The sequence below is a fragment of the Haliotis cracherodii genome, unplaced genomic scaffold (assembly GCF_022045235.1).
Source record: "Haliotis cracherodii isolate W230 unplaced genomic scaffold, xgHalCrac1.p SCAF_1, whole genome shotgun sequence".
Classification (NCBI taxonomy): domain Eukaryota; kingdom Metazoa; phylum Mollusca; class Gastropoda; order Lepetellida; family Haliotidae; genus Haliotis; species Haliotis cracherodii.
Genome location: NW_027266264.1, coordinates 80,408,707 through 80,434,506, shown reverse-complemented (window position 1 = coordinate 80,434,506; position 25,800 = coordinate 80,408,707). Strand labels below are relative to the sequence as shown.

The 25,800-nt window shown below is 38.8% G+C and overlaps 2 protein-coding genes across 3 annotated transcripts in view; one reads left to right on the top strand and one right to left on the bottom strand.

Moving 5' to 3' along the window:
* LOC139443181 (SKA complex subunit 1-like) overlaps positions 1-25,800 on the bottom strand; it is a 31,880-nt gene that overhangs the window by 2,882 nt on the left and 3,198 nt on the right. The window contains exons 1-4 of one of the 2 annotated variants that reach the window (XM_071224180.1): positions 4,069-4,190; positions 3,495-3,707; positions 1,921-2,021; positions 1,371-1,520 (exon numbers count right to left, since the gene is read on the bottom strand). In XM_071224180.1, the coding sequence (XP_071080281.1) occupies positions 1,371-1,520; positions 1,921-2,021; positions 3,495-3,707 (464 nt within the window). In that variant the 5' untranslated portion in view covers positions 4,069-4,190. Of the gene's footprint in view, positions 1-1,370; positions 1,521-1,920; positions 2,022-3,494; positions 3,708-4,068; positions 4,191-25,800 lie in introns of those variants that run through there. The other variant, XM_071224251.1, reaches the window with a different exon arrangement.
* Positions 4,286-11,262, top strand: LOC139442633 (cilia- and flagella-associated protein 53-like). The gene is made up of 7 exons (XM_071223526.1): positions 4,286-4,568; positions 5,279-5,508; positions 6,446-6,619; positions 7,716-8,019; positions 8,742-8,960; positions 9,410-9,626; positions 9,808-11,262. Exons 1-7 carry the CDS (start codon positions 4,503-4,505, stop codon positions 10,134-10,136), a joined length of 1,539 nt encoding a protein of 512 aa, XP_071079627.1. The 5' UTR covers positions 4,286-4,502; the 3' UTR covers positions 10,137-11,262.

Below are 25,800 nucleotides of genomic sequence, written 5' to 3'. Positions count from 1 at the left end.
CAATCGGACAAGGTGAGGTTTGTTTGTTGTTTAAAGCCTCACTCAGCAATATTCCAGCTATATGACGGCGGTCTGTAAATAATTGTGTCTGGACCAGACAATCCAGTGGTTGACATCATGAGCATCGATCCCTTTAATTGGGATACAATAACATGCATCAACGACTAGTCGCCTCTTACGACAAGCATAGTCGCCTTTTACACCAAGCAATGGTTGTTGAAGATCTATTCTACCCCAGATCTTCATGGGTCGACAAGGTAAGGATGTCATGTGGGAAGACACCATGCTTCAAGAGCAATGATCTAGAGATGGTGACACGCACGCAATCAACCAAGTCATCTGGTCGCCTCTTTAGACAGCATGGGGTGTTCAGGAATAGTTCTAATATTCCAATATTCCCACATGGGAAATGGATATCTTGACAACACATATAACATTTGGACAATCTCATTAAAGTCAGATCTTAGTTACCGCTATCGCTAAACAAAGATCTTAGGACATCCCATTACCTTTCATCTGACCAATCAAAGCGTCACTTACCAGATCATGAAAGTGACAGTCAGAATGTTTTTTCTAATCATGCAACCTCGAAAACATGAACACAGGGTATTCCAACGAATGATTCCGTCAAAATTATCGTCTGTCTCTCTCTTCAGTGGGACATTTGAACAGAGGAGGCATTTAACAGTATGTAGGAAGCGCTGCTATACAATCTGAAGTCTGAAATGGAAGTCGCCAGGTTGAAACGAGTGCTGTAGAGCTCGAGAAAGCTGCTTTCTAATTGACTGATGTCGACTTCTTGTTAGTCATTTCAGTATTTTCGGGGCTCGATCATAGCGCAACCAATGGCTATTATGAGTCAAGCACCTTCTATCTCACTCCTATTGACCAATCAGATTCCACCTCTCATGTCATGCTTCAAACAAAATAACGGTGCCCAGTGAAGACGATCTGATCGATAATCAAGATATATATTGTAATAAAACGAGTCTTACTTCGCGAAGTGCATCAAATCACATGAGCACCTTGATCAAAACATTGAAAAGATTTGGAAAATATCTGTCAACGCTAAGTCGACGGTACACATGCTTTGCAAATCCTGCAATTGACCGAAAACTGCACTGCAGTTTACAAACCAGATGTCGATTTCGTTACGCAATTTTGGTTGGACTATGCATAGACTTGTTAGTCCAGCCAAAATATAACTTCATAACTCCAACCTTATTTGGACTTTTATAGTCAGTTAACTCCCTTGCCTCGGGAAGAGGAACATCTACAGCTGATAAACTACACATGCTACCAGCACAATGACATAAGAGCAGCAGAGCATAGAGCCTATTTTTATCAGGGTATTCACAGTTCACACGTACTTGGGCACAGTGTCAAATTCATCCACAGTGAGGTATTCTATAGGCGGGCAATAGACAACCTCCTTCACTGGCCTCTCCACCTCAACCAGCTTGTGTTTGACAGCAGATGTTGATCCATTCCCCATCTTGTTAGGTTTAGAATGCATATTACTGAAGAACACAAACGCAAATTTCAAATGAACAACAGACTTTGTAAAGTGAATGGCAGATAAAAATATTCAGAGAAAACAACTAAGTTCTAATTTCATTATTTCTTTTACAGAATTAAAGATAGATGTAACCCCAGAATTACAAACTTCCACAAGAATAAATATGTAAATACTTTTCCAAACATAAAGCAGATTGTTGCCAAATTTCTCTCAAGGCTAACTGTAAAAAGAGAGGTACACTGGAACACTTCCCCAAAAAATATCAAGCAGAAATAAAGGTTGGGTTGTATTTCTCATTTAACATGTTTGATGTGACACGTTCAAGTGTTAGGTTATGAAAATGTCAAAACACCATCATTTATCATGTATCCCAAAGCATCATCAAAACTCCTAATTCTCACATGTGTTGGCCTGGTACTGGTTTGTTTGGGAGTCGAGCTGGCAGGTGCTCTATGGTGTACTTCAAATCCTCTATCACATTTTGGTATGTTACTTTTAATTCCTGAAATGAACACATTCACAAATTATGAAATAGTACCACCACAGGTTGAAAACACAGCTATGAAATCTTTAAAGTGTCTCTACATCTCTTGTTAGTAACACAGTAATGCAACTGTTAACATGGTTAATCTTGGTATCTATTTAGGATACAATACAAGTGGCTTTGTAGGCAAATTCGTGGAAAATGGTATTTTGTAAAAAGTCCTTATTTTTTTAACTTAGGTATATCAACATGATTTTAACATTACATTCAATGCAACTACGAATTTGCTATTATTGGTCCTCTCATCGATTGCAGTGCATGACAGTATTAACACTGACCCTGTGCACCACAGAGCCTCTTAAACTGTCATATAGACCGGCAAGTGCCAAATAAAGAAACAAATAAATTACTTTAGTGCACGTTTCTCTGATGTACCAAATGCCCCACTTCCGTCTGCAATCCTATAAATGCTTAAGTTAGATTACAATGGGGCTAAATAGGGCTGGGACAAGTCCAACTTAACTACCGGGGGAACCATCTTCCCGAGGCAAGGGAGTTAACTGACTTTTAAAGTCCAGTGTCCACCCTTGCCGAACTAGGCTGGAATTACTGGGCTCGATTGTTGCGCCACCAGTGGCTATTACCAATTATGTCCCTTCTAAGCCTCTCCTATGGACCAATCAGATTTCACCTCTCGTATCACTTGTGTTTGCTTCACACAAAATGGTGGCGCCCAGTCAGGACGATCTGATCGATAACCAAGATCTATATTGTAATAAAACGGGTCTTACATCGCGAAATGCATCAAATCACGTGAGCACCTTGATTAAAAACATGAAAGGATTTGGAAAATATCTACTGACAACAAATTGGCGATGCACATGCTTTGCAAACCCTGCAATCGATCGAAATCTGCATGACAGTTTACGGACCGGATTTTGATTTTGGTGCGTGATTTTGATTGGACTATGCATTGACTTGTTAGTCCAGACAAAACGTAACTCAATAATACCAGTCTAGTTCGGCAAGGGTGGAAACTGGACTTTTATAGTCAGTTAACTCCTTTGCCTCGGGAAGATGCCAGGGCACCTGCTGTAGGTCTCAAGAAATGTGGACAAAATGTCTGATTGAGAATTGTTTGAACGGAGCCCTGGTAGAAGTATTTAGATACAAGTATAAAACAATCTAATCATGTATACACTGAACAGCTGAAGTTGACCGAAGCTTTATCTTTATTCAAACAAAAGTCAAAAGGAATGCGTGCTAAGTCAGAAAGAAATACCAACATTAGCACCTTGTAGTGTAACCACGGAGTTCTAGATGTTTTGAGTCAATAAACAATATATCACCTGACTAACCACGAGTCCGGGTAGTTAAGTGGGCACCCAGATCCTACTCAGTACCCACCCAGATTTATAATCATCCCAGACCTAGCCTCAAAACTAATGGGTGAAAAAGAAATGTATTGAAGCTGTTGATCATAGTGACAACCTGTGCTGTTGAAACGGCTTCCTTCCCCTTCTGCAGTTCACCTTTCATCTGTGTCAGGATACCTTCCAAACCTTCCAGCTCCTTCCCAATAGACACCAGCAACTTCTGGCAGGAGGGGTCATGTTTGGCCTCAGTCAGGTCATATGCAGTGTGTAGGTTCGATAGCTTGGCGTCAAAATAATGAGCCAAATCTATGAGCGTGGTTGAATCCATCTGTAAAATAGATCATAGACTTATAAGATGAACTAAAAAAACAATGTCAGAGATTAGATACAAATGAAAGCCAGTAAAGTCGACCTAGACCTTATAGACATTGTTTTACTATTAGGCCCGAAATGTTTATTACATATACTTACATCATCTGGATTTATTAACAGCTGATTAAGAGACTTTTAATTAAATCACATAGTAACTAATATTCCACAGTCATGGAGCAGAGCATCAACATGATTAATATTGTAAACAACACGCTCTACCTGCTGACTAAACCCTGTGCAGTGTAGCCTGTAGGTTGGCTTGAAAGAAATTAGCGAAATGAGCAAAGAAACATGACAAAGCAGTCTTGTTCTTCTACCTGCTAGGCTTGAACGCGCAGTGCCTTTTCGCCAACTGGTGCAAAGTAACTGCGTGGATTGTCCTCTGTGTTCTTAGACCCAACCGACGATCATCAACTTTTAAGTTTTCATATTTTGCGCCATACTTCCAAGGGAGGCAACTGTGTGTCTTTGTCTCGTTAAATCTCGTGTATCACTTCCTTAGCAATGTGACGTCATTTCCTTAGTACACAAACCCCAAACAACGAGGATTATATTGTCTGGTGACAGTACGCTAGAAATTACAACCTTGTATTTGCCGTATACCTGTTGCTGTTAGATGTCGCCGTAGATTCCTTACCTTTATCGGACCATTTATCAATTTCTGTGTGACCGTTGCCGATGCTTGTATCGCGAGAGCGGTGAATTATTACACCCAAAGTTAGGCATTGCCTGACAAGGACGTGACATCAAAATGATGATCTCAAGACCACGGAGGACCCGGGAAGTTACCGGGCCTACACCGGCATCAGTAGCAATTGTAAGTTTCAATCCATAAACTAACAAAGTGCCGAAGCTTTTATGTTCTTTTGTGGATAAATATCAATCACCACAGATAAGATAAAAAAAAAAACCGATTGTGCCACAAAGAAAGAAATACCCAAAAGCTCAAAATGGGAAAAGGAATATGAATCAACAACCATTTGAGTGTTTTATTATGATGGAATCTTAACCAACAAATATCTGCAGTACTGCATCAGTCTTCATGATCAACGTTTATTTCTCCATTCTGCATCTCAATGGTCCATGTGTTTAAAGCAGACAGGAGTCCTATATTTTAACACTTATGTTTTCCTTGAAATTACTGCTTGCAGAGAGTGATCCTCTCTGTAGTTTTAATCCTCTTTTCGTCGAAACGAATATATTTACATGAATGGGAGCTAACCAATTTTATGGGTCTGTTATCTTATTGAAGTGAGCAAAATTATATTTTTATAGTAATCATGTCATGAACATTAATTGCTGCCTTAATAGTATCAATAGAAGAACACAGTTTAAATAAAACTTTATAATTTAGTATCATTCTTCTTAAGGGGCCTGGACTCTCCTGGACGTTATTTAACACAACCGTTTCACGTTGTATTCTTGTTTACAGATTTGTTTGGTCAATGTGCTGTGATGCAAAACCAAACTATTACAAAATGAGTCTGATGCACTGATTTGAGGTTAATTTTCTTCCTTGTTTGACAGAAAGCCAGACCACCAAATGTTCGCCCTCCAGAGTATCTGATTCTTGAAAGAAGGAAACAGGAGGAAAAACAGAGAGAGCATCAAGAAATGACAAGTTATATGGAAGTCTGTGATTTGAAGAATGAATGGGAAAGATGGACTGATAGAAAAATACAGCTAAATACAGTGAAAAGGAGGGTTGAAGGATTAATGCAGGCAAATGAATTCAGTGTTGAAGACAGGAGAGAGAGGTATAATAAATTATCTGGTTTTTTTGTTTATCTGTAGGAATTACTGTTGAGGCTTTACTGTTCTACAATTGGCAATGAAAGGCATGTAAATAGAGAGCATGATGAAGCTGGTTACATAGCTTATTAATTCATTTAATTGTCACTCTTTGGGTACGGGATGAACAGGCCTCCACTATCCCATGCATGGCGTAACAGCCAACATAGGAGGAGGATCGGGTGGTCAGACTCAGTGATCTGGCAAATTACAGGTCATTGTACACCAAGGGCAGTCATTTGCTGATTTGCCTTGTGCAGACAGCATTTTATACCAGAGTTCTATCAGAAACAGAATAGTACGTTCTCTCTGCATATGATTTGAATCCATTAATTTATGAAACTTGTAGATTGCATGATGGTCAGTAAACTATGGTACAATAAAGTTTAATTAATACATATATACTCACTGATAAAAGAAACGAGAACCATAGGAACACATTGAGAAGTATGGACATTCTGAATAGATGTTTCCAATGTGAACCACTTAACATGCTTAATGACAAAACTAACAATCAGTCAAATGTTACAACAGAGTGTCTTCATTCTTATCACAATATGTTGCACATGATTTCCAAGCTTTAGACCCTAATCCTGCGTGAGACAAACGGTGCATCTTGATTCATGGGTCTGTGACGTCACATGTGATGAGTGCATGAACGTCGATTCACACAACATACCAGTATGTTTGTTTGTGCATCGAACCAATCTAATATCTCTTGTATTTGAGTAATTCTTCATATATCAACCAACATGTATGATATTCACGTTTCTTTTGTCAGTGAGTTTATACTGTATGTGATGTAGTTATTGTGATGGAAGTGCTAATTATCGCGTTTTATGTTCATACTTTTTCTGTCCTTCATGTGATGTGTTTCTCATCACCTGTTGTGAATGTATGTAGGTTGCGAACAATGTTGAGGAATGAGGAACAACATTACCTGGAGGAGATGACAGCAAAAGAGGAGACGACTATTGAGAGACAAGCCAAGATGAGAGAGCGGGCCAAGTTTCTGAAGGACAAGCGTGAAGGAGAACGACTACAACTGGTGCAAGACAAGCTAGACCAGCAGTTCAGGTGAGACTGAATGTACAGTGAAGTAGACAAGCTAGACCAGCAGTTCAGGTGAGATTGAGCGTACAGTGAAGTAGACAAGCTAGACCAGCAGTTCAGGTGAGATCGAGTGTACAGTGAAGTAGACAAGCTCAACCAGAAGTTCAGGTGAGATAGAGTGTACAGTGAAGTAGACAAGCTAGACCAGCAGTTCAGGTGAGATCGAGTGTACAGTGAAGTAGACAAGCTAGACCAGCAGTTCAGGTGAGATCGAGTGTACAGTGAAGTAGACAAGCTAGACCAGCAGTTCAGGTGAGATCGAGTGTACAGTGAAGTAGACAAGCTAGACCAGCAGTTCAGGTGAGATTGAGTGTACAGTGAAGTAGACAAGCTACACCAGCAGTTCAGGTGAGATCAAGTGTACAGTGAAGTAGACAAGCTAGACCAGCAGTTCAGGTGAGATCGAGTGTACAGTGAAGTAGACAAGCTAGACCAGCGGTTCAGGTGAGATCGAGTGTACAGTGAAGTAGACAAGCTAGACCAGCAGTTCAGGTGAGATTGAGTGTACAGTGAAGTAGACAAGCTAGACCAGCAGTTCAGGTGAGATCGAGTGTACAGTGAAGTAGACAAGCTAGACCAGCAGTTCAGGTGAGATTGAGTGTACAGTGAAGTAGACAAGCTACACCAGCAGTTCAGGTGAGATCAAGTGTACAGTGAAGTAGACAAGCTAGACCAGCAGTTCAGGTGAGATCGAGTGTACAGTGAAGTAGACAAGCTAGACCAGCAGTTCAGGTGAGATCGAGTGTACAGTGAAGTAGACAAGCTAGACCAGCGGTTCTAATGAAAGAAGATATAGTGATTTTTAATGACAAGTCGAAGGGCTACATTTTCACACTTTTCATTTTGCATATTTGTAACCAAACTCTGCAGGGAAATATAGATGTCATAATTTTATGCCACATTTGTGAAAACTGGAATGGTGGATTCAGAAACCAAGTAATAAAAAGAATAATACTGTAGAAATGTTCACATGACCAAAGGATACTTCTAACATTGAGCAGATGGCTTTGTGTGAGAATCTACTATTCTAGTTTCTACACTACTGATGCTGTCTGTGCAGGAACCATTGCGAGGAACTCCGGTCGACTCTGTCCAAGAGGCAACAGGACCAGGTGTGTGCTGAGCGTTTGGATCAACTCCGCTACAAAGAGGAGCTCGAGATTGAGAAGGCAGCTCAGGACCAGATGTATGCTCAGCTATGGGAGGAAGACAGACTGAAGAAAGCAGAACGTGAGGAACGTGAGGCCAAAGCGCAGCATGAGCGCAACAGGGAAGTTCTTGAGGTTCTACGTAAACAGATGGCAGCATTGGAGAAGCAGAAAGACGAGGAACGTCTGCTCAAGGATGAAGAGGCACAGCTGCTGGTGAGTTGTACCGAGCGCTGGCCTTACCTTTACAGAATATAACCCCCGTTATTTGTCCATGTGTTTCAGCAATGACAATATGTATGAGTGATCATCTTTGTTATGTTAGGTGCCTTCTTGTTCGAAGTACATGTTTTGCCCCATGATATAAGGAAGAAAACTCAGGACCACTTAAGTCATGCCCGGGCTAAGACAATTGAAAAATCTCAAAATGTTTTGTTTCCCACCTTTATTTTTCACAGTCATAAGACTGTTGAGATATGTCATTGAATCTCTGTACCTGTGTCCTTACAAAGACCGCCTACATGGTCTAGCGATAGAGCTTCCGCCTGGAGAGTGGAAGGCCTGTGTTCGATCCCCAGATGCATCATACCAAAAGATGTTAAAAATGGTATTTGTTGTTACCCTGTCTGGCGCTCGGTATTGGGGGCTAAAACAAGGACTGGTCGGCTTGGAGTCAGTATACTGTGTCTGAGTGGGGTATTCATGTTAAACTGCAGCATGGTATCTATCATGGGGTAGCACTATAAATTGGCATCAGTCGGAGTAGCACAAGCAGCCAAATACACACACACACACACACACACATGCACGCTGCTATATAAGTTCAATAATCTTGGACACTACGTTAAACCCCATTTCACCTCTCCTTACAAAAATTGATATCCCATCTTGCTACTCACTTGCCATCGTTGTTGAAACACTGATGTTCCTCCTCACAGAGAGAACAGGCTGCACTGAGGAAGATGGAGGAGCAGCAGGCACAGTTGGAGAAGATCAGGAAGCAGAAGGAGACTCGGGACATGCTGGATCTCTCCCTCAAGATGAAGATGAAGAAGAAGGCCAGGGAGGAACAGGAACAGCTGGCCTTTGACCTCAAGATGCTGGAGCAACTCCTTGAGGAGTCGCGTAATGAGGCAATGGAACAGATGCAGAGGAAGGTATGGACAGATCTATTTGGTGGTATTGTTGTATTGAGCTGTTAACTGGTTGAGGGCATCAGTCTGTACGAAATATGTTTCATCTGCTAATTATTTGTCCCTTGGCAATAATTTCAAACTTTTGTGTTAACATATAAGCCCTTTATTACTAGACAAGATAATATTCAACTTGACTCAGTCTTCGAATTAATGGCTAAAGTTGCATACTGGAGAATGGGTGCCAGTTACATTGATGGTGGTGTAACTGAGAAGAGACACCTACAAGTTTCACATTCTGGAGCCTGATATTAATGCAACATTTAATGGCATCATGTATCTGTTGACCAAATCATCTGATCCTGGTACGAGTTATCTCCTCATGGTAGTGGTCTTATTCTTTATTGCTGCTTATAGATATGGGCATGGAGATGCAAATTAATGTTTGATGAAACTTCAAATTTCCTATCCAGCGTGAACTTCGTGAGGAGGACCGTCGTTACCGTGACTACCTGACGCAACTGATGGCTGAAGAGAAAGCCAAGGAGATTGAGTTGGAGCGTTTGATCAGCGAGGAGGTGGAGAAAATGTGGCAGAAGAGATTGAATCAGTGGAAACTGGAGAGGCTGGCTCGCAAGAAGCTGCTGCAGGACGTACTTGATGGCCGTGCTTTGCAGATCAGGGAGAGATGTGAGTAACAGCCTTCACATAGAGGTTAACTGCTGTGTCTGCATTTTTCACACAAGTAATGCTTATTGTTTCAAAGAATCGTTTTTAATAAGTATCAACTTACTTTAATCTGCTAATATGGAACAGGACCACAGAGTGTGTATTTCTTGTTTTAATATGCCTATGGTTTATCTCTCCACAGTGGCCCAGAATGAGCTGAGGCAGCTCGAGGCCCAGCGGGAAAAGGAGGAGCTGGTCCGCATCATCGAGGAGAACAAACGTCTGGAGCAGGAGAAGGCAGAGAAGCTCTGGCAGCAGAATCTGCAATACCAGCATGACCTGGAAGGCCAGATTGACCACAACAACCGCATGAGGGATGCTCGGATACGTAGCGAGGAGGAGGAAGATCGACTAGGCATGCAGGCAGAGCGCGAGTATCAGGAGAGAATCAAGAGTGCGCTCAAGAGTGTCCATGTTCAAAACATGCATCCATTCCGTCGCCATATCATGTCAATGCAGAATCAGGCTTAATCCATTTTGGAAGGGAGATAGCTCAAGCTATTTACTTTTGGCAAAGAGGACGTGATATTTTAAATCACATTTCTGTCAAGTCTCAAGTGAGGTCAATTTGTGTCCTTTGACGTGTTATTTTAGTGAATTGTACTACAATGTACATTGGATTTTCAGATGAAGATAAATGCAGATTTCATCATTGAATAATAATTTCTAAGTTTCAACTCCGTCCAGTTAGATTTTTTGCTGTTATGTATACCGACAAGTCATCAGCTGAATATCTATGAACTTGTGAATATCTTTGTTTGGTGATTACTGTTCGTATAACTGAATGAACAACATGTACAGTAATACTGCAGATTGTTATCCAGTGACTCTTTATTTCCACCTGCATCAAAAGTAGAATGATGTAGCAAGTTTGTGGAGTATTTACATGGTTGGCAGTGTAGCATTGTGCAAATCAATTTATCAGTATTAAAATGTTTTATTTCATTATTGATAGTTAGGAGTTCAAGAATCTCCTTGATTGACTTGTGAACAAGGACAACTAAAGGTCACCTCAGTTTCCAGTGAACTTGCTTCTTAAGTATCCAGGCAAGGCGATATATATGCATTTTCAGACTTTGTCAATAGTAATATTATATACTGAATAATTATTCATCAGTAGACAGCATTAACAGTGATATGATATGAACTTTAAAACTAAATTGCAAGAAAAGCAGTGTGGTGTTCACACTTTTGGGAAATGGAGGATTACAGCCTGGACATACACCAGTGAATTCATAGTGATCCCGTCTGTCCTTGCTTTGTTTGTTGATGTTCCGTTGTTTGTAAAGATGTTTGTGCACTCTGTGTATACTACTTCCATCTTTGTTTCTTATTACACATCAAGTGAAATGTTTGCTAGACTGAAGCATGTGACTCTCTGTCCCACTGATGATCAAATGATCACAAGTACATTATTTGTTAAGAAATAAGAGCAAGTTCCTCTACCGTACTTATTGGATATTTTTGCTCACTCACATATTCACATTAACAGGTAAAGGAAGTTAAATATAGGTTTAGGTAGATACAAATCTATTCACGAGTGCAAGTTATTAAATATTTAACACAACCATGCAATTCAATACTGTTTTGAGATATGTATGTGCATTCAATGTTGAATGAAATTATCTGAAATTTACAAATGTAAATAAAGTATATTTATATCATAATCTTACTTTCTTTTACATTGTGGCTGGACAAAGGAATGTCTGGTAGCATCTTTAACTGTTTCAAGCGTTCACTGGTCATACTGATGACAGAATATGAACACATCACCAATTGTTTCCTTATGATAATCACCAGTTTTCGTTTTCACCTCGAAAGCTTGCTCACATCCATTATTTAGCCCCTGGCCTGCCAAACAATGACACAATTACCTTTACCTGATGTTACCATGGAGGCTTTTCGTCCATCTGACGGTAGCCACATGTGGTCATTTGAATAAGTCTGATTCACCTAGGTTTCATCAAGGTGTGATCTGGAAGCCCTGACTGTGATAGACATGACTTTTGTGTAATAAATATGAAATATTTTCCCCTGACAACTGCTCTGTCATCGCCATGTGAAATATGTCACATCTTGTGGAGAGCAATAATTAATGTAGTTCTACAAGTCGGGGGAACCTTCTGCTCATAAAACTTGTCCACTGTCTGCCTAACTACCCTTTATCAAAGCTGTCTCATGATGTCAATCACTGGATTGTCTGGTCCAGATTCGATTATTTACAGACCGTTATATTGCTGGAATATTGCTGAGTGTGGCGGTAAACAACAAACAAACAAAGCTGTCCAATGTCCTTTTACATCCCGGTTTGGTTTTTGAGACGACCCCTGCCTTCTTTTGTTTATTTTTCATGCAGTGAAAGTTGGTCTTTTTCTAAGATGCACATCTAGAACTTTCTCCACTTGAATCTTTTTTGTGCATAAGATGTTTTATGAAGGCTACATTGTTATAATGGAATCGCATGCGCATGTTACTTAGAAAAATCTGAACTTTGTTTTCCTTTGAATTTCGCCTGTAAATTTGTCGATAGGACTCCTTGTGACTGAAATATTTCAATAGTAATAGTTCCACTTAAGTAAGTAAGCACTTTTCTAGCATTACCGACAGTACTTTTGTTATTTCAGTCAGCTAGAATGTTCGCCATCTTCTGCACGAGTGGCCCAGTCGTAAACCGCAATTCGCGGTGCTGAGTTGCGTCCCTTGTCCACGACAGCCATACATGATTGTGGTTTCGAAGCCTGGTTTTACCAAAGTGGTAAACGTCTAAGACCTGCATCACTTTGGGCTTTCCTCCTACATTAAGTTGACACAGTTAAAAGCGGCGTTAAACCCAACTCACTCACTCACTCCAATATCGTTATTATGACAAAGAGTTTTAGGGCGAGAAGAGATTAAAGACATTTTGTCACAATCCAAAGACGTATATAGATATACTTCTTTGCACAATCTAACAATGAATTGAAATGTTACCACCTCAATAAAAACTTTCTTCTAGTATTATGGACAGGATAGCAGAACATACACCTCATTTATACATTTAGCGCCAAAACAAAGAGCAGGGTGCCGTTGTACAAAGCGATCTTAGCGCTAAGGTGATCATAACTCCCATACCTTAACATATAGACTTACGACAGTCGTAGCTCTAAAGGTTGTTTCGTACAACGGCAGTCTGGTATATAATTTCGTAAAGACCAGTTTCAATTCACAATGGAGCAATACCACGCCTACATTTAGGTAATGCACTCGGGCCATCTTCCCAAAGCAAGAAAGTTACCTGACTATAAAAGTCCATTGGAAACGCTCTTTCCTCGGGAAGATGTCATCGGGCCCTCTGGACATTTTGCAGTTAACTCTATACCAGGGCGCAGTTTAACTCGTGCTGCTGTGTTGACATCTAACATTAAGGTTGATTGATAAGTTCTTGGTCTCACATAGAAGAAATGTTGTAACAGTGAAATCTTACGCTGTCGACATTGCATGATGTCGTGGAGGTATATCCAGTAAAAGCGTGAGCCTATTCAGTCAATAAAATAAGCAGGGTGTGACCTTTTGGAAAATAGACTTGAGGAAAGTGCAGTGATCAAGTGCTTGCACCAGAGGCCATCCATGAACATATGTATGAGGACTATACACGTAAAGCATGCCTTCCCATATGCCAACAAAATGAGGTGGGCAGCAGTGTTTAAGCATGACAGGAAGAGCCTTGGTGGCAACCCCTGTCCTGGAAGGCCTATCACGTCAACAACACCAGACATCAGCAAGAAAATCCAGCGAGTGGTCCGACCGGCGAATGACCGAGCATCATATTGCGGAAGGCAAGGAGAAAGTACATTTCATGATCATAGCAACTTTGGCAATGAAGAAAGTATCTGGTTGTTGGGTTCCAATGCTTCTGACATCCGATAAGAAACAATGTTTGATCCGCCATTGCCAAATAATCAGGAATCGTCTGTGAGATGTGGGGAATTGACCCAGAATAATGATACCTGTCCCTGTAATGAGACGTTTACATCGACGACAACGTATTGATGGAGCAACATCATACAGGCCAATTCTTCAACGTCACCTTCTTCCGATAATCAACTGCCAGACGGACCCGATAGAGCATCTGTGGGTTGAACTCGGTGGACATGTACATCAGCGTCAGCATACGCCACAGACACTTGCACAACTGGCCAACGCCTTGCAGGAAGAATGGAGTATAATTCTACAGGACAGAATCCATAGGCTTATTCTTGCAGTCTCGCGTTGGTCACACCAGGAACTGATCCGAACGCGCCCATCGTGGCACGTCTTGTGACAGGACAATCAGTATTGCCATTGTCTTCATGTGACCTTTCCCATGCTAAATTTCATCCTTGTGTAAATCAAATTAAATGATATATGCACATTTAATTGAACACAGTAACAACATTCACAGTAAGCCTATGGGTTTCTTCTTTGCTAGGAGTGTATCTACAGGTAGCCTAGCTCTACAATGAAAACACGCGTTTATCACCTGAATATTACCCTCGCGGTACTGATTAAACACGCATCATAACAAACTGTTATGAAATATGAGTCATAGCACTTGAATGGAGTGTAATTGATTTAGACAGACAGACAGACAGACATTTTATTCAGTAAGAAGGCCATAGGCCCATAATACAGACAATGGTTGATTGCATGAACTACGCATGCCAAGGAAGTAATCGATTTAAGTTCCTCTTAGCCGTTGGACTTTATGTAGATATAAACATGTGTTATATACAACATCAAAGTTTTCTGATGAAATAATTTCAGTAAAAGATGTTACAGTTTGAAACTTGATATACTGTTTAAGATACATAATTCTTAGGGCTGAATAACGCTCACATACAAGTAAAACATGAAATTAATCTTCAATAAAAGATATACCATTTTCTATACAATATTTACATAATCGTTCAGTACTGGTATGGGGAGTGTAAGATATTTTTCTACATTCAACATGGATTTAAAATGTTTATAATAAAAGGTATCAGATATACTACTGATAGAACTACACCATGATTGTTGTAGGTTATCAAATAATCTTTGCTTAAAAAGATGAATAAATATCTTCACATTGCCAACATCTTGTGTTAACCATACATATCCAAAACCTAATTTAAACAAAAATATTCTTAATGTGAGTAGCCCATGTGGTGCGACCAGAATGGTCAAGTAATTTGAGCATTAAATAACATTGGCGAGGCAGTCTGTGCTCGTCCCAATTGTGTAGTTCGATGCTCATGATGTCAATCACCGGGTTGTCCGTTTGAGACTCGATTTTCTAATTACTGCCGTCGCATAGCTGGGATAAGGTTGGCGTTAAACAACAAACAAACTTTGGCAATAAGAATATCAAAGCCATGAAATTATACTGATCAATAGCATCTTTCAAATCCCTCACATTTATAGAAATACGATAACAAAGACTTCGCTGTACTAGTATTTGTCCGTAGTTGAATATGCCACTTGACGCAATATTACACTTATCTTAATGAACCAACAGTGTCAAATTAATGTAATGTCATCCCGATTAATATTCTATATTGACATTAATTTTGTTCACAAAGATGAAATATTTTCAGGATATCATTGAAACTCCGTCTTGTGAGATGTCTCTTGGCTTCTAGACATGGTGTTTGCTAACATGGGCGGCCCCACCTTTGTGTTTGCTTCTGTTTTGATGGCCGTGGTAATGTGGACTGTTTGTGTGTCGGGAGGGAAGGGAGACACTGCTAATAGTCTTCCCTTGTTGCGAAGGCGCCCGATTCGTAATTATTCGATACATAATCGTTACTAAACGAGAGCTCAGGGCCATGTAAATATGGGGTTTGATTCATACGGTCGTATTGATTACTGCAGAAAGCTTTTACGAAAATACGCTCATAATTACTGTCTACCACAGTTTAACAATAAATCTATGACTTATGAATACAAAGTGTTTTTAATGTGTATTTAACATTGATGCTTCATTATTTTATGTTCGCTTCACAATTCGCGACAGGTCGGTAACATCCACTGCACAAACGTATGCTCAGAAATACTGAAGCGACGAAAACAAGCTTAAAGTATCACCAATCAATGCATGATTGGTTTACTAATTGACAAACAGGGTTTAATCTCGACACAAACACAGCTTGGCCTCTGCGATAACACTCGCGGATCTTACCAATAGTAAGCGCTCAGTCACACTTTCAGGATTTTACAGGTCCTTGATAGGACCATTCCCGATTAAGATTTGTCAAAAGTCTGATGAAGATCCTGTGATTCGTGGCGGGAAATTCACAAACAATCAGATATTGCTCAGGAAACGTCCAGATTCAGTCGTTTCCAGCCGAATTCGTCCCGATTTTCTTGTTCTCAATCCGAATCTGATCCGACAGAGATCAGACAGTGACCGGACAGTGAACCGACAAAGACGGTTCGCATTCGGCAAGATCTGGACGCAATCTGGTCTCAGTCGACAAGAAACAGTAATATACAATTCATGCCCTTTCATCACGACAGCGTCCCGATCCACAGAACACCGTCCAGACAACACAGGACATTGTTACGATTTTAATCCGATACAACATAATCTGTCACGACATAGTCACGATTGTAATCCGACTAGACAAAATCGGCTGAACTCCCGAATGTTACGGGACGCACCGTACTGTAAGGAGTTCTTGGTCGCCCTCTCTGAACCTTTCCCGATCCGTAGGACTCTGTTACGAACGTATACGACTGCGTTAGCGCGGTGGTTAAATCTTTAATCGCGGTCAAGTTCTTTACCTTTATATAAACATGAAACCGGGACTGCTTCATGACATGAAGGACAGACACAGGTGTTGTTCGGGGTTACAGCCAAGTTTATTACTGATATTTTTTAAACCCTGAAACAATTGTAAAACATTCATTACACAAAATATAATTATGATCTCACATCAAATATTTCGTTATATTTGACGATATATACAAAATGCTATAACTTCTAATTGATAAACGTAATTTCATCAGGACTTAATAAATCCTATATCATAAACATACTTAACTCGCATGTATACTTATATATGCGTGTCATATAAATAGAGTAACATAAACGTGACATGACACATTTACTATCATGTGTACATACAATATACAATATATGAGAAATATATGTAAAACCTAGTAAACCCACCAAGTGTGTGGACCTGGGTTCATCAGTCCAGACACAGACCTCTGCTCGAGTAATACAGATACATCTGCACGACAAATAAAGGAATATATAAACACAGTGTGCATACCAATCTAATAGCAGCACTCTTACTACCAACAGATACATTATGTTATTGCAGAGTAACTTAAAACATTTCTCAAATATAATAGTAAAACCCTGATTCATTTATACATTATACATTCACACATTACACATTCATATTTACCAATATGTAACCTAGCAACACATATGTTTCCCATTCTTTCTTTCATACTTCATACGATCATACATCAACTTCACAGTAATTGGAGATTTAGTTTAGTAACAGTATTTTAGGCCTAACCTTAGCGCTTAGTGAATTATTTAGCTTACGTAAATAATAACACTTGTAATGCATACAGAAACGCAACTAATTACTATGATCTATCTAATATTTACAACATGACAAAACAGCCAAATTATCAACAGCATAAACACAATATACCTACAAATCCTAGGAATACGTACAAACGATAAATATCAACAAAATAAAAAACTAACCTTCAGAAATGAACCCCAAAGTCCATGAATGAAACAACAATTAGTCGAAATCGTGAATACCACAACGTCCAATGCTATATGTGTGTTCGACAGTAACATCAAATGTGATATATAAACTGTAGTAAAAACTAACCCCTTTAAACTGGAGACAGTAAGCTACAAAATAAAACACGAAGGGGCAACAAAGGGCGCGCTTGGGCAGGCCATGCATTGTGTGATATAGTGCACTATGTGATTGAGGCTGTGGCACAAGAAATACGTCTGCTACTTGTAACACTCACGATAAATAGGTCGAGTACATGTATTCCCACGTGACCATGCCGCCCACGCATTTTGTTGCGTTTTGGCAATGATTCGCAGTTCATGATCATAAGCTTATAGTTTCCACACGACTAGTTTCTGGACTGTTTTTCTGTTTTTGATGACTTCTTGTGAATCGACCACGCCAACATGGAAACGTTTGGCGTGAAAATTCTAAAAACAACCTAATTAAGCTGTGTCCGACAACTACCTCGGAGAAATTACGTGGGAAGGCAGTACTCGGACAGTTGACAAATAAAATTTGGAAATACATATTAGAATAATTTTAGATAAAAATAATTGCAAAAAGCTATTAAGAAAATGAAAGAATTAGTGTTTTCCAATCGTGAGTGACATATTTTAAGAGGGTTCCGATTGGGGATGGGGTGGTACGTGCACGTGACTTTGTCTTTGGGGGTGTTATTCAGGGGGTTAGTACAGTATGTCGGTTGCATGTTTTTAGTGTAAATATTCAGTAACTGTCAATCTCATCCAAAAAGATGTTAGCTTAGTGTGGTTTATCACTCATATTTTACTTTTGCGATGAAACTGAAAGTTTTTTACGTTTACAGTCAGCAGTGACTCCCATCAGGACCCTCATTCATTCTTATCTGTTTATATAAAATATTAAGTATCAGTAATATTCCCGTTATTCTGAAGTATATGGATATGTTAGTTCCATTGATTAGTTCTAATTATATTGTAGGACCGTCTGCGTAGATTTGCTAAAATGAGCGTTCGAGGAGGAAAGCCTGTCTATTCATATGAAAACTTAAAGCGGGCTATGGATGCTGTTAAGGCCAAGCAGATGTCTGCGCGCAAAGCTGCCACTGCGTTCGGTATACCCAAAAGTACTCTCCATGACAAACTCTCCTATAAAGTACCTCTTGTTTACCGCAAAGGTCCTTCACCTATTTTATCACAAGACGAGGAAAGACATCTTTCAGATTGGCCTATACACATGTCGAGTATAGGGTACGGCCGGACAAGGGACGAACTGTTAGACACGGATTCTGAACTTGTTCTCTTAAGTTCTTTGGATGCACAAGGATTTTTCTTCAAATACCTCAACAATCTTATCTCATCTCAATATGTATGTTGTTGAACAAGTTTCACAATCTCACATTCTGCTTCTTGCATGTCCATCACAGTAACATTAGTACATGGCCCAACACTTTCCCTAGTCTCACAGACCTTATCACTATTCTGTTTCAAACTGATTCTTAGCTTTCTCTTTAGTTTCAAGTACATTGCAACAACACGGTTTAATCTGAACCAATCTGAGAAACGCTCAAATCGTTCTACATCAAATCCCATAGATCCAGTTGTAATTGCAAGACTCTTGACACACTTCACTTCTGGATCAGCTGCTGTCAGCGAACTACATTCTACTTCTCTATGCTGCTCAGGTACATCTCTCCTCCAGAGGAAGAGGGGTCCCTTCAACCAGTCAGATTTGGTCAATAACATTTGAGGTGTCACACCCCTAGATGCATCATCTGCAGGATTCTTCTCACTCTCAACGTACTTCCACTGACACGGTTCAGTTTTCTCACGGATCTGTGATAATCAAACACATGGAATCGCTCAGAGTCATTGTTTATGTAGCCCATGATTACTTTGCTATTATTCCAGAATACTTGTTGCACATCTTCATACTCCAGTTCTCTGGATAACAAAGTACTGATTCTAACTGACTCAAGCGCTGCTGTGAGGCGAGGTATGTTCACTTGTTTTAGAGGGAAGACTCTGGACTCTGAGACGTGAACCTTCCCATCATCATCAGTCAATCAGATATAAGAACACTGACCATATCCGAGGTTACTTGCATCAGAGAAATGGTGAAACTCCACAGTCACTTTGCCAAACTGTTGTGGTTTAAAGCATCTGTCCACATGGAGATTTGTCAGTTCTAGAATCTCGGTTCTCCACTTCTGCCATCGGGGTCTTAAAGTTTCAGGAACAGGATCATCCCAGTCAGCATGATCACGACACATACTTTGTTGTATAGTCTATCCAACCATGAAAATGGGCACAATAAATGCCAAAGGGCCATACACGGTACTGACTGTTGACACCTCTTCGGGTAGGTGGACAATCTTGCAATATTACTCTGATTGAGAGTGTACCAGTCTCTACACACCAATGGATTCCTAAAGGTTTTTACAGTGTCTATGCTCTTAAGCAGCTGCAACTCCTTCGAGTTGGCACAATCTTCTGGTGGGACTGTGTCAAGAACCACTTCGGAGTTTAACACAAATTTGTGTAATCTCATGCCACCCTTCACACAAAGCTCTTTGCTTGCACTGACAAGTTTGACAGCTTCCTGAACTGTCTGAACTGACTTCAAACCATCATCAATATAAAAATTATTTCTCAGAAAATCAGCTGCATCATGTCCAACATCTGATTCATAGTCATTTGCACATTATCACAAGCCATAGTTCGAACATCCTGGGGAGGATGAACACCAAACAAGTGTACCTTCCTGCAGTACTCAATGGCTCAGAGTGAGAAGTCACCTTTATCGAACCACAGGAATCGCAGAGAATCTCTTTGTCTCTCATCAACTCTAAACTGGAAGAACATCTGTTCTATATCACAAATGACTACAATCTGTTCTTGACAGAATCTGTTGAGGACCTCGATCAGGGTATTTGTCATGTCAGGTCCCTGAAGGAGGGAAAAACAACACTTATTTTGCTGGGTTTTCTTGGGTGGTAAACCCTATGGTGTGGTATATACCAAACTGTCTTCTCACCATGCTCAACTCCTACTCTTGCAGGGGCCTTTTCTGCATGTCTATTTTGGATAATCTTGTCCATGAATGCCACATAGCCATTGTGGAATTTGACAACTGTTGCAAACGACGAGTTGCTCGATCTTTGTTGTTACACTTAGTGGCACACGTCAAAATTCCCCCTGTCAGCATCCAGCCTAGCTCGGCAAGAGAAACTGGACTTTTATACTCAGTTATCTCTCTTGCCTCGGGAAGATGATAGCTTCCCTGCTCCAGTGAAGCAGGCATGGGCAAGCTGGTCCAAGATTGTTTACTTTTGGGCACTGATGGCATGGGCCAGCTTGACACTCAAGGATTGAAACATAACACTCCAAGACAAAACGGTGAAACTACAGTGACCAAATCAACTCTTTGAAAAAAAGGTTTGGAGGAACAACTAATAAATAAAGTGTCTATTCACTGGAAACTGTCATCCCTTAACCACTATTTGAATTATGTTCAATATGGTAAGCATTAATATATATATATATATATATTCGGGTTTAAGCCCAATTAGGCAATTCATTTACCATTACTAATGATGGTAGTTTTGGGTTAGGCTCACACTTAGGTATGTTAGTAGACTAACGCTTAGTCTCTGAAAATATATATTTTTGATAGAAACCAATAACTCCAATATATTGAAAAAGAGCCACACTGAGATAAGAGATTCAGCTTTTGGAACATTTTAGACTTGCTTCATGTTTTAGGGCTACAGCATTACAGTAAGGGGATGGCAGAAAAAAACTAATACGGTTCAGGCTCTGTGAGGCAGACTAGTGTTTTAGTAGTATTCTGTTTAACTTGCTCTTTCAGTAAAAAATAGAAAAATGGATTTATACCTGGAGCAAATTTACAATATGTTCGCCGCTACAAATAATGCTCAAAACTGTTTGACTGCCACTTCAGATTATTAAATGGAGATATTATATGCCGCAATAACTTCCTCAAAATCTAACGTAGACATGTAAAAAGGTTCCTTAAACCTTTTTGTGAATAATATGATGGGTAAAATGTTTATCTTTATAATTAGGGGGTTTAATAAGTAGCAACATATTGCAAAGTTGTACCCGTGCCAATATATACTTGTGAGAGTGGTACACGAAGCTTGTGAGTACCATTTGTCAAACTTCCATTTTTTTGTCCCAGATGGGACTCAACTCCAAAAATTACTAGGATTTGTACTTTACAGAGAAAGTTTTATCCCAAATATGAAATTTGTTACATTGTACTTATTTATGTTTCAAATACTCTTTACCATCAAAGTTAGAAGAAATAGGGTTGACTATGGTATTTACATGAAAGGAAAACTAATATGAAACTATTCATAGTTTGTTTTAACTGAACTTCTCGCATCTACATGAATGTGACCAGAAGACCACGTGCACCACATGTACTGGTCAGTAACATGATGTACATTTCACCTGCAGGTTTATGAACATGCTTATAGCCCTTGAAAGATATGTCTTATTATGTCAAATGTTGAATCCAGTTAGCATATACTGTTTCTGCTTCATATAAAAAACCACTCATGTGTTAATTATGAACATGTGTTTGAATCATTCATCAATGTCTACTGTACTTTTGATATTTTCGTACACAACTGACATGCTAAATGTTTCATGGCAAATGAGTTATACTTTGAGCTAAGCTAAGCTAAGCTAAGCTAAGATAAGATTTATTGCAGAAACGTTCCATTACGGGTCAGATGTCATTTTAAAAGATAAAACATTATGATTCATATATACATATATACAGACATACATAATTTACATTCCTGTAGACAGAAAAAAACGAATCAATATTACATATTTGATGATATTATTATACATAAAATGTCGACGGTTGATTAAGATGAAGGGGTATTTATTGTTTGAAATGATAGACATGGAAACAAATGCAGTTGATATTGACGGCTTCATTATTTGACAGGATGTAGTGAAATATGTCTTGCCTGCTTTTGAAAGCGTTAATAAAGCCTTTGTGTTAGCACAATAAATTTAATTTGAAATGGGTTATCTACAAGTTGACCAATATCTTTTTTTTTAATCTGCAGAACATTTAAATGTTTCGAAAGTAGATCTAGATCTAACTAGAATAAATTCAAAGATACACATCAATTTGGGGTCTTAAAGTTAACTTACTATCACTTTCCTATCAAAACAATACATTTTAACTTAGGTTTAACCAACTTAATTGGCCTCTTCTTCAGTGACAATACGTCACTTTTCTATCAAAACCAAACAATCAATTTCAAGGATCGTACAGTCATAATCATATGATGAAATATTTTATTATGTGTTCTTCTCATCTACATGAAAACATAAATATATTGTCTTATTTTCTTAGGTACAAAATCACATATATAGCCTATATATATTTACACCCTCCATCCAGTCGTTGTGTGCCAAAATTTTAATCGGTTCAGTGGACAGGAGGATCTCAGAAAACGTTTTCAACATCTTTGATATTCTAAATTGTTCTTTTTATAATGTTAGACCAGTAACAATACAATGTTGTTATAATTATGCCATATTAATATGTTATATCACTCCCCGCCGCATTCGTTGTAGTCAGAAATTAATTCGAAAAAAAATCGACAGTGGAACGCAAGTATTACGATTTCGGATTTAGACTTCAAACATGTTACGCACCAAATATAAAACATCGGAGTGGAGACTGCTACCCAGGGCAAACACAGTCAACAGTTGACGATAGATATTACATTACGTACTTTTGATTAATCTTTTTCGGGATTAAAGCGACGGTAGTTTGATAAACTTTTGCATATTTTGCCTCGATGTGTGAGATGCGGTACGTGCTTCCGGTTTCAGAACGAGAGATAAAATTGCAAGAATCTTGATTGTTTTTCGTAATATGCATTATGTTTCTGCTGAATGGTTTACCTATAATGTATATATGTTCATATTTTGCGTAGCATAAAATATTTTTAATAATTATTATTATTAATATTATTAATTATTGTCCAAAAAGACAAAGGGATTGGGCACAAGTGCAGCACTTATTACCGCCTTCTCCCTATATACAGTTATACATAATATTGCATAATGAAAATGAACAATTTACAGTTGAAGCTACACATTGTGGAAACATAGTGCGCAATATACATACAGTGCTCATATGAAGGATATGTACAATGTGCTGGAAAGTGAAGACAGTGTGTATCTCATACATATGCTAATATTATACATTTTAGTGTTGTATATAGATTTAACAATATTAATGATTAACAGTTTGGAAACAATACTATGCTAGCCACTGAATCTGTTTGTCGTTTCTATAATGTTGTGTACAGACAAGAATATTTTTGTATTCAGGAAAACATCTAAGTTTGGATCGCCAAAAAGAATACTTTGTAGAGTTTTTTGTCCTCCAAGATTATCGATAGCTGTCAGTAATGTCTCCCTAAAATCATCATATAAGGTACATTCGAAGAAGAAATGGAATGAGTTTTCACAAGGAGCTCCGCATTTACAGGAAATAAATTTAGTATCAGATAAATTAACAGGAAACAGGTCGGAATTTAGTGTGCTACAATTGTGTCTCAATCTAGTGTGCAATATGTTTGTAGATCTCTTACCGCAATTATTATGCATAGGTGGTGATGTACGCTGCTCAGATGCGACAGCTTTAAAATAAGATATTGACGGACTATCCCTGATTCCTGATGATAGATTATTCCATTGGCCTAATGTATCTATAATATAAGACCTTTTAAACGGAGATGTCCGTGCAAATGGAGCTACAAAATCATGGCGGTTTCTGAGATTATCATTGACGTTCTGTGACACAGCTGGTGGTATAAGATCAGTTACATATGAAGGACATGGCTTATTTATTCTTTTATACATAGTGACAAGTTTGTTGACGTTTCTTCTATACGCTAAAGGCTGCCATCCAGTTTCGTGATACAGGCTGCGACGGGAGGAAAATTTATTTTGATCTACTTAACCGATGTTTAAGTTTTCTCATCGATGAAACCATTTTTGATGCACATGAAAGAATATTATTGATATGATCGTTCCATTTTGTGTCTTGTGATAATGTAACACCAAGGTGCTTGTGACAGTCTACCCTTTCTATACATGACTTATTAAAGACTAGTGATGGTATTTCATCTGGGATTTTATGCGCGAATAATATATACTTGGTTTTGTTGGAATTGAATTGTACTAACCACTTTTGTGCCCAGTTATGTAGTTTGCATAGATCTTTATTTATGGAGTTTTCAATATGCTTAATATCTGGAGAGGAGATACCAATGCTAGTATCATCTGCGAACAAACGTGTCAAATTTCTCATTTCATAACATATATCGTTAATATAAATAAAAAATAATAGTGGACCAAGAACTGACCCCTGAGGGACGCCAGCGTGTAGGATTTGTTCACTGGAGAGACAACCGATAACATTTACTGTTTGGCGTCTGTTTGTGAGATAGCTCTGGAACCATTTAAGCTGGTTATCGCTAATACCATATTGTTTTAACTTGTGTAATAAAACCTTGTGCCACACTCGGTCAAATGCTTTAGAAATTGACAGAAAACCATGCAAAAGTATTCTTGCTGATCTAAAGACTTACATATTTGATGATATATTTCTAGTAGTTGAAAAGTAGTTGAGTGTCCTGGTACAAATCCAGATTGGTATTTACACAGCAAGTTATGATCTATAAGATGACTATACAATCTCTTGAAAACGATTAGCTCATCTTACTTGTGCATGATAGTAGTGATACAGGTCTATAGTTGGAAGGTGAAGATTTATCTCCTTTCTTTTATATAGGAATGACATGTTCCAATTTCCACTGGTGTGGAAATTCGTGCTTAAGCAAAGAAAAATTGAACAATAAATACAATGGCGTGGCTATTGAATGGTCAATATGTTTCAGTAAGCGATGATTAATGTTCATCTGGGCCACTAGCCTTGTTTACTGGAAGTGACTTTATTAAATCGATTATTTCGTTATTTTCAACATGAAAATCTTGGAGTTAGGCATCGCATTTGTTAGAAGTATCAGGTAACACATGGTTACAATTATCGATATTTGTGACTGAACTGAAATATGTATTTAATGCTTCAGACTTTTCGGAATCTGAAAAAGCGGTTGGCATACTTGAGACATCAGTGACCAAAGGAGGTATAGTTGTTGTGGTACCAGAATCCTTTAGAATAAATCTAAGTAATTTCCAATAGTTGGAGTTATTTTCTTTGAATACAGTTGATAAAACCCATCTAAGATACATTGAATGTCCTCTTTTGCTTGTTTACGGAGATTGTTAACAGTATTTCTTTGCTTTTTGTAC

Excerpts from the sequence above, each read along its gene's own strand:
- LOC139442633 (XM_071223526.1), top strand. The coding sequence starts at position 4,503 with ATGATGATCTCAAGACCACGGAGGACCCGGGAAGTTACCGGGCCTACA. Across the intron at positions 4,569-5,278 it reads CACCGGCATCAGTAGCAATT|AAAGCCAGACCACCAAATGT; the intron begins GTAAGTTTCAAT and ends CTTGTTTGACAG. Across the intron at positions 6,620-7,715 it reads AAGCTAGACCAGCAGTTCAG|GAACCATTGCGAGGAACTCC; the intron begins GTGAGACTGAAT and ends CTGTCTGTGCAG.